Source organism: Jatropha curcas, chromosome 1 (genome assembly GCF_041381405.1).
Source record: "Jatropha curcas cultivar XTBG-Jc1 chromosome 1, XTBG_Jcur_1.0, whole genome shotgun sequence".
NCBI classification, from domain to species: domain Eukaryota; kingdom Viridiplantae; phylum Streptophyta; class Magnoliopsida; order Malpighiales; family Euphorbiaceae; genus Jatropha; species Jatropha curcas.
Window position 1 is genome coordinate 28,970,886 of NC_143151.1, and position 15,777 is coordinate 28,986,662.

At 33.1% G+C, this 15,777-nt stretch overlaps 2 protein-coding genes across 5 annotated transcripts; one reads left to right on the forward strand and one right to left on the reverse strand.

The window, feature by feature from the left end:
* Window positions 1-269: 269 nt before the first annotated feature.
* On the reverse strand, window positions 270-1,921 carry CCB1 (cofactor assembly of complex C). Its single transcript, XM_012211970.4, has 4 exons — window positions 1,527-1,921; window positions 1,322-1,446; window positions 711-863; window positions 270-620 (listed from the first exon to the last, which is right to left on the reverse strand). The coding sequence occupies exons 1-4, from the start codon at window positions 1,884-1,886 to the stop codon at window positions 434-436; spliced, it is 825 nt and encodes a 274-aa protein (XP_012067360.1). The 5' UTR covers window positions 1,887-1,921; the 3' UTR covers window positions 270-433.
* A 3,670-nt stretch (window positions 1,922-5,591) lies between these two features.
* Window positions 5,592-14,874, forward strand: LOC105630220 (nuclear factor kappa-B-binding protein). Of its 4 annotated transcripts, none has more exons than XM_012211973.4 (13): window positions 5,592-5,966; window positions 7,191-7,593; window positions 7,683-7,819; window positions 8,683-8,796; window positions 8,905-8,988; window positions 9,856-10,035; window positions 11,000-11,141; window positions 11,955-12,115; window positions 12,204-12,330; window positions 12,483-12,575; window positions 12,737-12,805; window positions 12,965-13,045; window positions 13,210-14,874. In XM_012211973.4, exons 2-13 carry the CDS (start codon window positions 7,276-7,278, stop codon window positions 14,473-14,475), a joined length of 2,772 nt encoding a protein of 923 aa, XP_012067363.1. In that variant the 5' UTR covers window positions 5,592-5,966; window positions 7,191-7,275; the 3' UTR covers window positions 14,476-14,874. The 4 variants fall into 4 exon arrangements, with proteins under 4 accessions (XP_012067363.1, XP_012067364.1, XP_012067361.1 ...); XM_012211974.4 differs by having other exon boundaries at window positions 9,859-10,035; XM_012211971.4 differs by having other exon boundaries at window positions 5,593-5,966; window positions 10,994-11,141.
* Window positions 14,875-15,777: the final 903 nt, after the last annotated feature.

The following is a 15,777-nucleotide window of genomic DNA, read 5'->3' on the forward strand; positions in this document are numbered from 1 at the left end:
GTCGTAGAGAGCAATTTGGAGATATTGTTTTAACTGTTTTGAAGTCTTTAATACTGAAAACATATGAAGTTCACCTTCATAACAAACTTTAACAATCTATGATCAAAATTTCATTTGCATGTCTAGTTGTTTAGAGATGTAATGAGCTGAAGTGATACTTTTTAGTTTTTATTTTGGAGAGCACAGCAAAATGTACCAAAAAATGTTCTTTTCTTTTGGATCATTGGCAGTATTGAATTTTATACTGCAAAGACTTAATGCTAGCCCAATAACTCAAAACAATTTGAATGATTGATTATATTTGAAAAGTTACATGTTATGAATAACTATATGCTTATCAAAATTTTCAAGCCTGAGAACCAACATTTCCTAATTGCTAGTCCATTGAGCCCCATTGGCATGAATTTGACGCTTCAGCTTTTAAGCTTCATTGTCATCTCTCAAAGATGCCCTTCACATAGACCATGCCTTTTTCACTAAGCTGAAGCTCTTTTCTCATTTCCTCTACTTGTTGGTCATCTCCTTGAACTATGATCTCCGATAAGGTCCCATCTTCTGCAACGATCATTTTAACCTTGATCTGCTCCTTTCTCGATGCCTGCTTCCAGTAATAGGCTCCTCTGCATTCCGTGCTAAAAGCGTTAGTACTAAATATATATCAATTTCATTTGTGAACTAAAATGTCAAGTCAGCTTAGCTTCTTCACTTACGCTAACGGACTTAGAATAGTTATCCAGAACCAGTTGTTGCCAAAGTCTGGAAAAGTTATAGTAAGCACAAGAGCAACACTTGCTAAGCTTATGCAGGTGCAGAATGTAAGCAATGCTGCTTGACCTCGGCTTGGAACCATCATGCCTTCAAACCTACATAAGAATAGAAAATGTAAATGCAATAATCAAGATTAGATTTGGATCAAGAAGTCATATTTTATTTCAATGGGAGAAAAGTTAAAAAAAACAAAAATCCTCCATTTATTTTCTCAGTTCTCTTTTTTCTCTCCCATCTTCCTCCCAAATCAGAGAAATTGGATACTTGTAAAGCCAGTGATTCAGTATTTGTTTTACATGATTAGTCTTTTTAGGATGCGTGTTTTACTTTTGTATTATTTCCATAATAACTCATTTAAATAAATTTAAATATCAAATATAATTCTCGAGTATATATTAAAAAGTTGAATATATATATATATATATAATTTTAGACTCCTGTATAAACAACTATCTGCTAAAAGCCAACGCTTTCCCTAACAACTAACAACTACTGCATAAGCTAACAAAAGACACTAAAAAAAGATAATTAGGAATTTAATTAATTAGCTTACGTGATGGTCTCTCCTCTGTCAGCAACAGCAAAATTATTTCTTGTAAAGAATGACAAAATCTCTCCAGCCACTTGATTCGGTGCTTTCTTCCCTTCTCCTTCACCTATAAATGTCTTTTGCACAATCTGCAATTAAAAAATTTTAATTTCAATTAACCATAATTAATGAATTAATTAATCTACAAAACCCATGCATGAATATATACCTTAGACTTAACAGAGCGCTTAATGAGAGACCAAAGCCCAGGGACTGAGATGACGAATAGACCCAATGAAGTGTAATAGCTAGCCAATGAGTAACCAGCACTCTCTGCTACTAAAAAGATGGAGTTTTGGTTCTGATTATAATGGTGAAGCTGTTCCATTAAAGCAGAGGAAGATGAAGAAACGTGTTCGTGAAGCGAGACTACTCGACCCACCTGTGACTGCGATTGCTGCCTCTTGCGGAATGTTAGGGCTCGAGCCTGTCCTCCTAGCCATAGTTGGTGATGGTGGCGAGTGAGTTCTTTAGGATAAGAAATGGAGGAGAAGAAAGAAAGTGAAAGTAATTTAGCTGTTGCTGCCATTTTTGTGTTTGCAGAGCCGAAAAGGAAAGGGATTGGGATTTTTGAGGTAAGCACCTTATGGTCCACCTTGATTGTGTTGGTGGCGGATGATCAGCCAAGTGAATGGTCCAGATTTTTCAAATTAAATTGATTAGAGTTTAAAGTAAAATGATTCACATTAAATGTGAATATTAATTTTAAACTATTTAATTATTTTATTAATTATTTATTTGAATCATATAATTATGTGATGTAAATATTATATGCATTAAAATTTCAATTTTTTCTAAAATACAGAGAGTAAAAAGTATCGAATTCGAGTTTTTTCCATTATAAAATTATTTACATGAAAGTAATCTATTATGAAAAAGAACTATTTAAACTTTTCACATCATTTTATAAGTTATTATATATATATTAGATAAAAATAAATTACAATTTGATTTCTATCATTTATTATTATTTAGGACAAAATATTTCAAAAATAAAATTCCACTATGAGAAATATATTTCTTTACCTATAATTTTAGCGGTCATGTCAATGAATATGTTATTAATTAATAACAATCTTTTGAACCATGATTTTTATATTTTTTTTATGAATATGATTTATTTAACTTTATAGTTCATTTATTTATTTTGTGAAAAATTAGCAATAATAATATTATTATTATTATTTTGTATAATAATAATATTTGATACCATATTGTTTTGAATAACCATTATTATTATTTTGAGCAACAATATTTGGCTCAAAATATTTATGTCACGTATATTTTTTATGTGCAATATTAATATAAGCAATAATCAAAAGAATTTTTTTCAATTTAATAATTTTTGAGATACAATCTTAATTTCTTCATTTTACAATTTTATTTTCAATTTTTTAATTTTAAAATAAACTTTAGTTTGCAGTATTATATTATAATTAAAAGTGAGCTACAAATAATTATTGAAAAGAAATTCAATATATTTATCCTACTGATTAATATGTTTTGAATTTTTTTTTTTTAATTGAGTCGTAGAAAATCCTACTATAAGAAAATAATAAAACGTTTACTTGGGACCTAAAAGTCTACGCAATGCAAAGTCTTCTCCTCCAAAATTCTATATTACAAAATTTTGACTGGCTTATCCTTTTGCACGAAGCCGAGCCACCACCAAATATTTTACAATGTCTAATTGTACAATCTTTTTTTTTTTTTAGAATTTATTTATATTTTTCTATTAGAAATTAAATTCAAAAATTCAAATAAATATAATTTTATGTTTAAAAATTAAATGTATACTTATTATTTATATTTTTCTTCGTCATCTTTCTCCCTCTCTCGCTCTTTTTTCCAACTTTGAAAAATTAATTAGGATATTATAATAATAGAGGTCCTAATCCAATATGGTATAATGTAAAGTAAAAGGATATAATAGTTGAACAACTAAAATAAAAGGATTATTAAATTAATTTTCAAAAATACAAGTGTTAAATAATACTATAATAAGTAGATTGATTAATAATTCATCCTATGTATATGATAAGTATAATTAATTAACATGTTATAATATGTATAAATAAGACATTTATTATTATTATTATTATTATTGTAATACGTATAATTAAGACATTTATTATCATTTATTCTTATTAGATCAATTCATAAATGATATGGTAAGATTTGTGTTGGCTTCTCTTACTAGAATGTGGCTTGTCCATCACTTGATCCTCAAGCGGGCTGGAAATTCATTTAAGTTAGGTAAAGACATTTTCAATGGCAAAAAAAAAAAAAAAAAAATAAAAAAAAAAAAATAAAAATAAAAAATAAAAATTTTGATAATTTGATTGGAAATTATTAAAAATTTATTTTTAAGCTTAATTTTTTTTTTTTTATACTTGCACGAGAGGAGAGTTTGCATTACGGAATATTGAATTCATGACCTAAACCATAGTGATCAACCTCGCAAATGCTCTTTCCCACTGAGCTACCTCATTCAGGTTATTTTTAAACTTAATTTGGTGTATATTGGTTATAAATTAGTTTATTGGTTAAGAGTATATTTGATATTACCTTTTAAGCTATTCCTAAAATTTTAGTTAGATATCACTAAAATTTGTTTTAAGATAAAATTTACCATGTTTTATGAAAGTAGAAATCAACTACACATTTGCAATTAACTTTTTCAATAAATTCAGGAGGATATCATTGAATCAGATTCAAAAAATGCTATATATTGAATATCTCAAAAGGACAAACGTTTTTAAAAGTGATGGAAACATTTCAATAATTTGATGCGATGTTAGAATCTACGGTCAATATCTCTTTTCATCGTGTGATTCGAGAGAGTAACCATTTTGCTGATAGTTTGGTTAAGATATGTGTCGATATAACAATACCATTTATTGCTTGGATTTGATTTTTACTATTGAGGCTATATGATATTTTTCTTCAATTGTTTCTGTTTTCTTTTCTTATTTCGAAAAGAAACTTCAAGCTGATTTATAGTTTATCAGACTTTTTCACTAAGCTTTTACGAGTTAGGATGGATGTATTGGGGAGGTCTGATGATCCAGTTTAGATACTTGGCTATATTAATTTTTTTTCGAATTTTAATAATAAAAAAAATTTATGATAAAAAAGTCATTTCAATTACAATATATATTCTTAGATTATATTTTAATGAGTCATAATGGAATATAAATATAATCTAATCTAAAGCATTATACATGTATTAGCAAATAGACTTCAATCGTTTTATTTTTTATTTTTTAAGAGCTAAAATAAAATGTCTAAATCTTTATTTAACACTCATTATGTTAAAACATAAATTGTATTCTTTATACCACAATAATAAAATGTTTGAACCCAACAATAATAGGAGAATTCATATAAAAAGATGTGTCATCAATCATCCATGGATACGTTTATACATTAATACTAGTTCCATCTCCAACACGCCATGTAAGCCCTTACTTGAACGTATTTTGAGACTGCAAAATACTTCTTCATATTAAATTCAGATTACTCCATAAAAAACAGTATAATAACAATATTCACCTGAGAAATATTTAGATTTGGTGATCAACGAAGTTGGAAATAGTTCTCCAACCTTGTTTACCCGCTATAGCCAAATTAAAGATGTGCAAATGACTAAAGATCATACCCTTTTAGTTTTGTTAAAACACACATGTTTCAAAGTAGAGCCAATGAATATAATTCTTGAAATTCACCCATAAATTTCATTACTTTAATTTTGTGGTATTCTAAATTTTTATTTTGATCTATTAAATATTTAAATTTTTAAAATTACACTATTAAATATGTTAACGTGCAGAATTATTTTATTAAACATTTCAATTTGTAAAATTAGATCGATTAAATATTTATTATATAATTAAAATATATGAAAATTATTGCCATAAAAATTATGCTAACTACACATCAAATAAATACTTTGCATATTCAAATTAAAAATGCTAAAAATTATTACTATTAGTATGAAAAAATTTACAATATTACTAAAATTTGTAAATTTAAATGTACGGATGTTATTCGTAGACTTGGGTGCCACAGGGGGGGGGGGGTGAATTTTATGTATTTGGTCTGTAAAATAACGCACGTTTTTAGCCTGTCACCCCCTTATCCATGAAATAAAGATTTTTTTTTTTTTCCTGGGAAAAAATTATGCTGGACAGGGTAGATTATAAAAGAGAGAGAGAGAGAGAAAAAAAAATTGCTGTGGCTAGTTGGTACCATTGGCTATAGGCTAAAACGAGCCATGGCTAGAGCAAAGCCGCGCCCGAGCGCGCGAATGAACGATTCAATGTTCACCATAACCGTTCCGAGAAACCTCACTCGTCTGATCTTTCTCTAATCTCTCCCTTGTGGTGTGTGTGCTTGTCTTTGTATAACCCTCTCTCTCTCTATCCTTGCTCTCTCAACACCTAGCAATTATACAATCCGATTATACCAAACCAAATAAACCTATCTCTTCTTCTCTTTCACTCTCGCCGATGGTATTTGTGGTTTAATATCATTACTCTTACCTTTACGGCGTCGAAGGATTTATTAACTAGGGCTGTCGAGAGCAAAAGCATTGAGACTTTAAAGGGTATGGTTTGATTTTTTTTTTAAATTCAATTTTTTAGGGTTTCGCTATTTCCAATTGGAAAGGAGTTATTTTGCCCTATTTTTGGTTAATTATATTCTGTTTCTTCCTTTGATTTTCGGTGTAACTGGAATTATGGGGTAATGTTTTTGGCGTTAATTTGGCTTTTTGGTGTTAAACGATTTTGGGTTGATTGATGTCTTCTGGTCCTTGAAATAAAAATTAAGCTTCTTTATGGGTTGCATTGTTATATAGAAGGAGATTGTTTTGAGGTATGTTTTATTTTTTTTTAATGATATTGTGCTTGGAAGGTGAGGGAGGGGATTTTGGTATCTAGCAAGTATAATAATGAATCGAAATGTTTTATCGGAAAGATAATTTATCAAAATCCTATCTTTCTCTCGATTATAAATGCTTAATTTTTCAGAATAAATGGAAAATTTTGGATTTTGAACTGTTAGTTAATATTTACCTTAGTCATTGGTGCCTTGGCAATTTACACTTGTACTGCCAAGGGTGAGCAATAAAGTTGGTCCCCTGTTTTCTCTCTTCATTTTTCTCCCCCAGACTCGTTATTCTAAACCATAAATATTGTTGCACTTGGCTGGCTTTATTTGAATTTGACATCAAATTCAATCTGACATTAAGTGCTTGAGTTGAGTGGCAAATCTTTCTAACTCAACACTAGTCTTCTTGCATTCATGATGCGTTTTTTTTTTTACTATATTCTGTTGGGTTTAAGATTGTAGTTGTGCGCACCTGGTTCATGATTGAGGACTGATTTACTTCCATTATTGGATGGCTTCTAATGGTATAGCAAAAACCCGGAACTGCATTTCCTATTTACTTGTTTGTATAAACTGAAAATTATACCATTTCTGAAAATTTGGTTAATGCCTGTCAAGACAGGAGATTGCCTCCTCTGGTGCTTTGAAATAGCCCAAAGGCTAAAATAGTTTTAAATGTGTATTTATATTGGAAAACGCTAATTAGAAGTCTTTGTCTTTTCATCATGATTGTCATTATGTTGAATTTTTTGGGTCCGCATAAATAAGCATTTTGAATGAATATGTTCTACATTGGACTTCTTTCATAAATATGGCTGTTTCATAAATATTATTATGATATTTTAAGATTATGGTTGTTTCACTATATTCCTACTAATAGATACATGGAAAATTTTAAGATTATTGCTAATTGAAATGTTCTTTCAAATGGTTGTTTCAGTTAGCATATGGAGGGAAGTGTTCGTTAACTGTGATCAGTATATTGGTATAATTATCTGCTGAGGATTGATTGACATCTTGTGCCAATGGCGGCTGATCATCGAAGAAAAAGGCTTAATGGTGCCAGCATATCAGGTTGTAGTTCTTGGGAGCAATATAAAACCAAAAAGAAAAAATTGGAGTCACCAAAAAATGAGTTGAATGCAAAGTCTCATATTTCTCTTGAGTGGGATGGCAACCGAAAACAGGTTGTTGCCAAAAGGGAACAAATTGGTTTGAGTCAGAAAGATTTGAGGACATTTATTGATCCTGCTCCTCAGCGTCACAGTATCGTAGCAGATGTCCTTGCCATTCCTCAAGAAATTTTTGAGGTGAAGAATTTGAAAGAGGTGCTTTCATACGAGGTAATTATAATTCTATGATTATTGTTAACTATCGTGCATATAATTTTCTTTCTCCAAACCTAGGCTATATGCATTTATGCTTGATACAGGTTTGGCGGACCCATTTATCGGAAAATGAGAGAAAATATCTTAAACAGTTTCTACCTAGAGGATCAGATGCAGAAGAAGTTGTGCATGCATTGCTTTCTGGGGACAACTTTCATTTTGGAAATCCTTTCCTCAAATGGCAAGTTTGATATACAATGTTAATTTTGTTAAGAATGAATGGCATCATTTTGTGAAACCTAGTGAGATTTAGTGCAAGGGCAAGTGTCGGTGAAAAGTAAGGTTCCTCCTCAGTGACTGGAAATCATGGGTTAGAGTCTGGGAAAACTTCTCTGCAAAAAGCTTAGGGGAGGCTGTGTCTGATATTTGATCCTTCCAAGGAACCTTGCATGGCAAAAACTATGTACTATAATACCGTTTATGGAGATTTAGTACATTAAAACAGAAATTCAAAGTTTCTTGTTTTCTTTGCTAGAGTTAAAGTTTTGTGTGGGATTATTTTGTTCATTCTTTATGCGCTACATCAGATGTGTTTGCACGGACATGAATGAGAAATAAAATGTTGGTTCATGTTCTTGATCATGCATGGTTTTCTTGCATGTTGATGTTCATTTTTTTTTAATCCTCTTTTTTTTTTTTTTTTTTTTTTTTCCTGTTCTCTTTAAAGTCAGGCACTTAGCTTTAGCATCTAAAATAAAAAAGGAAGAAAGCAAATCTACTGATAGGGAAATGAGGTAGTCCTATTTAGTTGCTAATGCTGTAATGGGAGCTTTTCTTGTCTACTATGTACCAACCTTGAGTTTTGTTGATGAAGTGCATTCTTTTAACTCTATATGATATATGTTATCAGCTTCTGCAACTGCCTGGCTTATTCTTGCTTCACTTGAATATTATTGGCATATATTGCATTTTACATAGAGGCAGATTCAAATTTAAAAGCAAAGAACTTGCTTGCAGTTCTCCTATGTTTCAAACAACCACAACTCATAAGATTGCAAGCCTGAGGTTTTAGTTAGAATATTTATTTGGAAAATATGCTTGCAGGGGTTCTTCACTTTGTTCTGGCAATCTTCACCCTGATGCTGTTGTTCGTCAGGAAGAGTGTATAAAGGCTGATAAGAAAGCCTACTACTCTGAGATACAGAACTACCATAATGAGTATGCTACACATATCTAATTTTATCAATGTATTCAAATCTTCTGTTTTTTTACAGTGGATATGCCTATATGATGTGTTGCTGTGGTTTCTTTTCTCCCTTGTGGCAGCATGATAAAATATTTGCAAAAGCTGAAGGAGACCTGGGAAAGCAGCAAGGATCCTGAAAAGGAAGTTTTGCAGAAGATATCGAGGTTGATTCCTACTGCATGCTTCTTCTTGTGTGCAATAAATTGTTGGAACTTGGTGTTTATCCACCATATGTGATATTGCAGCTCAAGCAACAGACAGTAATGGCTGGGCTACCTTCCTTGATGGTTGTGTTTCCTACTTGAATTATGATTAATAAGCATAAAACAGCTTAAAAATGGGAAGAGGATGATGATTTGGTTACTTATTTTTTGAAAAACTAAGAGCTGCAAGGTTGTCAAGGGTCATCAAAATTGATGAAAACCTAAATCGTGATTTCAAATGAATTTGTGAAGCTAGTTTCTGGTTAGCTAATGCAGCATCTTATGTGGTTTGACTCATCAATTATTATTCATTGCCTGTATATTTAGCATCTAAGGGAATTTAACTTCCTCAATCTGCTTTTTACTGTTCTAGCTTTTCTCGCATTTTATCAGTCCTTGAATCATGGCTGGATAATACTTCTTTGGGGCCACACTATACTGATATTCTTATTCAGCTTGTATACTTAATATGATTGTTCATTTCATGCTTGTTAATAGTTTTTTTATTCTTTTGGCATCTGAATGCTTTTTAGTTTATAATGTTGTGATGTGATTATAACGGATGCTCATTATTTTGTAATACATGTTTTATGTAAGTATTTATTATGTAAGTATTTATACTTTGCTCACTTCAGTTGAAATTGGGATATGTTCTAGTTGACATTTAAGGTGTTAATATATCAAACTTTTAGTTTTTTATCTGTTAATATTGTCTTTTGAAGAGGTCATATATAATCTTTTGTGTTTTTTAGATTACATGTATAGGTTGAATTCTTCTTTTGATTTCCCATGGGAGTTTTAACCTTTGGACTTAATTGATTTTTTAAGTAGGTCAAGAAGAGATGCTGACAAAAGAATTTCCTCACATGCAAATGAGTCTAGATTTCCCGACTCTGAGGAGAATGCTGTGGCTACATCTGAATCTTGCTCTTTGGTTGGAGAGGAGAAAGCATTTAGCAGTGACAATCAAAACTCTTCAGCTACAAAGAGTGGAGAACTTCAAAGAAGGTAATTAATCTTGTACAATAAGGCTTACCGTCAGGTGATTTTAGCTGGCTCTCTCACTTGGAAAGGTTCTTAATTGAGGTTTTAATACTTGAAGTTTTCTCTTGGAGCTGTGGTTCCTCCTCCCAGAATGGCATCTTGCACTTAGATTTTTCAATATCAGATTTTAAATTGTGAAACAGAAATCTGAATTGAAAATAAATTATGAGCTTGAATTTCACTAGATTCCTATACTACTCTCATGCCTAGAACAAATATCAATTGGCATTAGACATGGTCATATGGAATAGTCTATCTCACATTGCCAAAGAACCACTTATCTCCAACTTAAAGTAACAATATTTAGTACAAATTCAGTACAGTTATACCTCTAATGCAATATGAACTTTTGATGAACAATGATTGTGGGGCTTCCGTATAATGTGAAATTTTAAAGTTGAATTGTGCTATTATTTTTCAGAGTAATTGTTCATTCTGATATCATAACCTTAAAAATCTTTTTTTTTTTTTTGTCAGGGTAGTGGGAGTGGGTTTGGTGGTTTTTGTGTGGATGGTTCCTCTCAAATTGTGAGGCGGTTAAAGTAGTAAAGAGAGGAATAATGCCCCTAATGCTATGTTGGGAAACCTCTACCATTAATTACCCTCTTCATCTTTTGCAAAATTAATCATCTTTTTATATCTCATTCGTGTGGTATTCTGTGGAAGAATTTCAATTTTTTCTGGACATACTGGTTCTAGTATCTTACTAAATGCTGTCGTTCTAATCATGCTGATATTTTTCCCTTGGCTCTTATTCTTCTGCATTGCAACTGCATGGGCTTGCAGTTTGACCCTGATTTCATGTCTCTTGTATCTTAAGAATTGTGTATTTCCCAAGGGTTCTTTTGAAAAAAACTAGTTTTTCATCTTTGCTTTGTAATATTCATAAACGCTTTTGAAGAATCTTACTGGCTGTTTTCAGTGACAGGATTCATGATAAAGGCTTCACGAAGGATAAAACTAGAAAGCCGTTGGTTGCTTCGGATGATGCAGGAACCAGAAAAGGAGAAAAATTACAGAGGCATAATATTCACCAGACTGATGGTGACAAATATATGTCATACTTAAAGGTCTGGAATCTGTAAATATTTCTTTTGTATATGAAACTCAGTAATTTACCAGTCACCTTCATGGATGGATGATTTATCTTGGCAGTCATTGCTAATTTGGGACAATTATTATAAAACGTGTAGGTGCTTTCAGCTCTAACTAAACAAAGCAATAGATTTATTTTATTTTTGTTCTTCTGGAGAGCTTGCAAGTCAATGACCAAACGAGGAACAAAATGTACTTGTTGGGAATATTTTTACTGTTTGATAGCTTAACTACAACTTTGTAGATATTTGAGGCATTATGGACCTTAGCATACTTTTTTAGGACTGTCAACCCTTTAGTTGATTATTCTTGGCATGCATCTTTTATCCTTTTGATATGAAGGTGACCACAACCATGATCAGGGAATAGGTTAAAAACTCCATCCTATCCACAACCTCTCTGGCCATTGAATATCCTATTTTTTAAATTGGGTTTTATTGATGCTTTGCAGCTATCTTGCATATTAACTTCATTAACATGGATTGCTTTATAATCTAATGTTTTAATTTTCAGTATCTTAAAGTAATTTGTTCTGCACTTAACACGCTTTATTGTACACCTCCAACTCTATTTGCATTATTGCAAAGAGTCTTGTGTCATGTCTTCAGTTCTTATCCCATATGCTTGGCTTGTTATGAAAATCAGTACTTAGCCTGCAGTAAGTAGTAACTGAATAAAACTGATATCATTTGTAGATGTGGATTGAGGAACTAAGTTTTGTAAGTTTCAAAATACATGCAGTTCTTTTGATTTTTATAAGCTGATCATGTGTCTTTGGCAAATTTCAGATAAGCAAGAAGCAGCACCAACTTGTTAAGAGTATGAAGCATTCTGGTAAAAGCATTCAGTCCAAGTCTCTTAATCGTGTCTTAGGTAACCTTGATACGCTGCATGTTCAACCATATGAAGAATTTGTAAAAGAGGAGCAGAAGAAGTTGCAGAAGCATTGGTTAGTCGTATAGAGTGAACTAAAAATTTTTTGGAATATTACACACTTCCTATTTTCCCCATCTCAATATGTGATTTTATATTCATAGGTTTAAAATTGCAAATAAAGATCTTCCTGCAGCATATGGAAACTGGAGACAGAGACAGTTCCAGAGACATGAGATCCTCAAGTCTTTGGAGCAAGACATGAAAGACAAAGTGGAATCCTGGATGGAGGTTTTGACACTCTGACCCTTGTAATTTTGCCTTTTCTTCTCCTTCACGTGTGCCTGTCTGCATCTGATATAATTTGTGTTGGATGGCAGCATAAGTTGCACAACAGTGAAAGTCTTGATTGTTTACATGTTTAATGATTGGTTTGTATTCAGGAAGAGGAGGGAACGAACCGTGACATTGTTCTTCAGGACCAGAACAATGAACAGAACGATCAAGGAGAAAGAGGAGATGAATCTGTGTTGGAGGTTTGATACTTTGTTTCTATCCCTGTAATGTGTTCTTTTTCCCTTGTGCATGTGTCCTCATGTGCATCTGCTGCAATTTTATTGCATGGCAGCAGAAATTGTGGCAATGTTTAGTCTTCCTTGTCCTTACATGTGTAACTTAGGTTTGTTAATCCTTTCAGGATGAGGAGAAACTGAACCATCTGGATCAGAATATTGAAGGTGCAAGAAATCATGATTCTGATACGGAGGTTTGATACTCTGCCCCTGTATGTTTTCCTTGTTGCTTCTGACATGTGTGCTCAATCAGCATTTAATATGGTTTTATTGATCATGGATGACCGATGAAATTGTCTGTATAAGTTTAACTTGGGCGTAAATGCTTACAACTTGCTTTGCAATCTATTCAGGATGAGGAGAAATTTGATGATGATACTGTTGTTGAGGACCAGAATGATCAAGAAGCAAGAAAACATGAATTCAGTGAGGAGGTCTGATACTGTACCCCGATAGTATTTTCCATGTCCTTTGTGCAATTGTGCTTATTTCTGCATCTGATGTAATGTTGTTGTATGTCCAGCAGAAACTTCTCGTACCTGATTTTTCATTATTATGCGATAGTGAGCCTTACTTGGTTTGTGATTGATATGTTCAGGATGAGGAGAAAGAGAGCCACAATGAAGTTTTGCTTGAGGATCAAAATGATGGAGCAAGAAATGAGGCTGAGGCTTCTTATGAGGAAGACGATGAAGTTTCTGGTTCTAGCTCTCCACAGCAGATTTCTTCCCTCAATGTTGGCCATGATCTTAACCCTGTCGATGTGGATTCAGAAAGTAATCATGTGGGGTCCAGGTCAGATGATGCTTCTCCAAATGCATCTGAGTACTCCGGTAATGCAAACAATGCAGATGCTTCCATTAGACATGGGGTTCCAATCTCATCTGGTGGAGATGTCTGGCCAGCAAATAGCATGGGACAGTCTTTTTATGAGTCAACTACAAACCATGAATTTGTGCCTACTAGTGAGTTGTCGCTCCAACACCCAGTGAATGAAGCCCAACGGCACCAATTAATTGATTTGGAATCTGATGTGCATGAAGAAGATAATGGTAAAGTTTTGTTTCACAGACAATCTGATGATGGTTCCTTCAGTTCTTACCCAAATCATGACCGAAGTGGGTTGCTTCAATCTCTGTTTAAGGGCCAGGAGATGTTACCCTACCATCGTGAACAAAGATCAATGGGGTTAGATTACCAATCAACAAACAATGTATTGATTGAAGATGGTCATTTTAATGGGCATCTCCAAAGGCAGCTTCAACCCTCACTACTTGAGCATGGGCAAAAGAGACATGGTGACAATTACATGCAACAGTCTGTGTCAGACAGCATTTATTCTGAAGGAAGTGCATACCTAATGCCGAGACAAGGACATGTGCCGCCTGTCAATCTACAAGATTGGCCTGTTAATCCTGTTCGCATGTCATCACGACTTCATCCTCAGTTAAACAATGATGTATTATTGAGCCAGAACTGGTATTCTGGCGAGCATCATGTTCGTGGTGGTTGGAATAGTACGGATAATGTGAGTGTCCCTGGCCAGAGCATGGGAAGCAGTGCAGACCAGAGCTTGTATAGTGTACTATCCCAGTGTAACCAATTGCGTTCAAGTAGCCATTTTGATTCAATGGGGCCTACTGAGCAGTTCATGTTGCCAAGGAACTATGAAATGGCAAGTGGTGTTGCTTCTAGGATAAGTAATTCTTTACCGCAAGCAGCGCATCCTCTTGACTACTTGAGTGGACGCGATGCCTCAAATTCTCTGATGTCTGATGATGCTGGGGGATGGATGTCTTTGCCTCAGAATGCAGGCTTAAATGATCCAGTGGGGAAATCATACCTTAGGTCGTGGAATCAGTAAGACTTATTGTTCATTTTATGTGGGTTTCAAGTTTATGATCCTGGTCGGAAGATTGTGTCACAGGAAAGGTTAAAACACAAGATGCATGCCAAAGGACTTTTGTCCATCTGAGGAACTAGAATTTTGAGGTTACTGTGGATTTGCAGTATCACCGAGATAGGATTTGTACATACCTTATACATGAGAGTCAACTGAAAAATCCCCTGTATATATCCAGATGATAGATGGGCAGCTGGAGGCAAGGATAAGGGAAGGATCAAAAGGATTCTGATATCTCTATTTGGTAGGTGGATAGGTGGATTTATATAGTAAATGTTTGTTTCCAGTGGCATTTTCATTTTCAATTTTCCCTTGACTGAGAAATATCATTTAATAATTTGGAGGCTTTGATTTGCCTGACGCTTTCTCTCTTTGTTTTTCTTTTGAATCGCGGCATTTTTATTTACCAACTGCATTTGACTATCCCTTTGTGCATATACACAAGCTCTTTAGAGTGGTAATTTGATGTCGGACCGATGGGCTCAAACCCGCAGCTTCCGTCGGGGAAATGCATCAGAGGAGCATGACGAAAATGGCAAATGCAGCCAGGCTGTTATGGTAGAGTGGGACCTTTTGCCGTGTTTTTGCTGGTATTTGGTAGCATATGCCAAAAAGGGTGCAGGTTAAGCAATCATTTGTGATGCCTTATATTTGATTATTTGTAATGTAAGCCGGACAGGATGTTGGGATGGGAGTCATTCTTGTTTTGGTCGGACCTCTTGTCCTGTCTGGATGATTACATGTTGGAATGGCTTTCAATCTCATATGACGAGACATACATCACCTCTTTAACTGTTGGCAAGGCCAGGTCTTATTTTATTGTTTAGAAAAAAAAAAAATGTCATTTTTGAAAAAAAAAATCTAAATAAATAATTTAAATTGAAAAGATACATACATATCATTGAAATTTTCGTTTTAAAAATTAGTTTGCTATTTCCAATAAATTTTCTCAATTGTTTCGAACTCTTGACTTTACAGATAAATTAACTTTAATAGCATGTCTTATAAAAACATTTGAAGTTTAAATAATTTAATCGATTATCATTTTTAGTTCACTAAATATGATTTTCTTTCACTAAACGAGATTGCAAAGCATAGTATTAATACCTTTTGCAGACTAAGAATAAGCTGGAAAGTATTAATTCATTTTGGGATTTCTTGCTGTTACTAGAAGATTGTAAATTGCAATTATTCCAAAGCTCTTTAAAATAACATATATATATTATTCAAGTCGAATTCTAAATATTTTTTAATCTTCTGTAA

What these genes read in the sequence shown, in the direction of transcription:
- CCB1 (XM_012211970.4), bottom strand. Translation starts at nt 1,886, where the DNA reads ATGGCAGCAACAGCTAAATTACTTTCACTTTCTTTCTTCTCCTCCATT. An exon ending in GACAGAGGAGAGACCATCAC is followed by an intron (nt 864 to 1,321) that starts GTAAGCTAATTA and finishes ATTCTTATGTAG; the next exon opens with GTTTGAAGGCATGATGGTTC. An exon ending in ACTATTCTAAGTCCGTTAGC is followed by an intron (nt 621 to 710) that starts GTAAGTGAAGAA and finishes CACGGAATGCAG; the next exon opens with AGGAGCCTATTACTGGAAGC.
- LOC105630220 (XM_012211971.4), top strand. Translation starts at nt 7,276, where the DNA reads ATGGCGGCTGATCATCGAAGAAAAAGGCTTAATGGTGCCAGCATATCA. An exon ending in GGAAATCCTTTCCTCAAATG is followed by an intron (nt 7,820 to 8,682) that starts GCAAGTTTGATA and finishes ATATGCTTGCAG; the next exon opens with GGGTTCTTCACTTTGTTCTG. An exon ending in GAGATGAATCTGTGTTGGAG is followed by an intron (nt 12,576 to 12,736) that starts GTTTGATACTTT and finishes TAATCCTTTCAG; the next exon opens with GATGAGGAGAAACTGAACCA.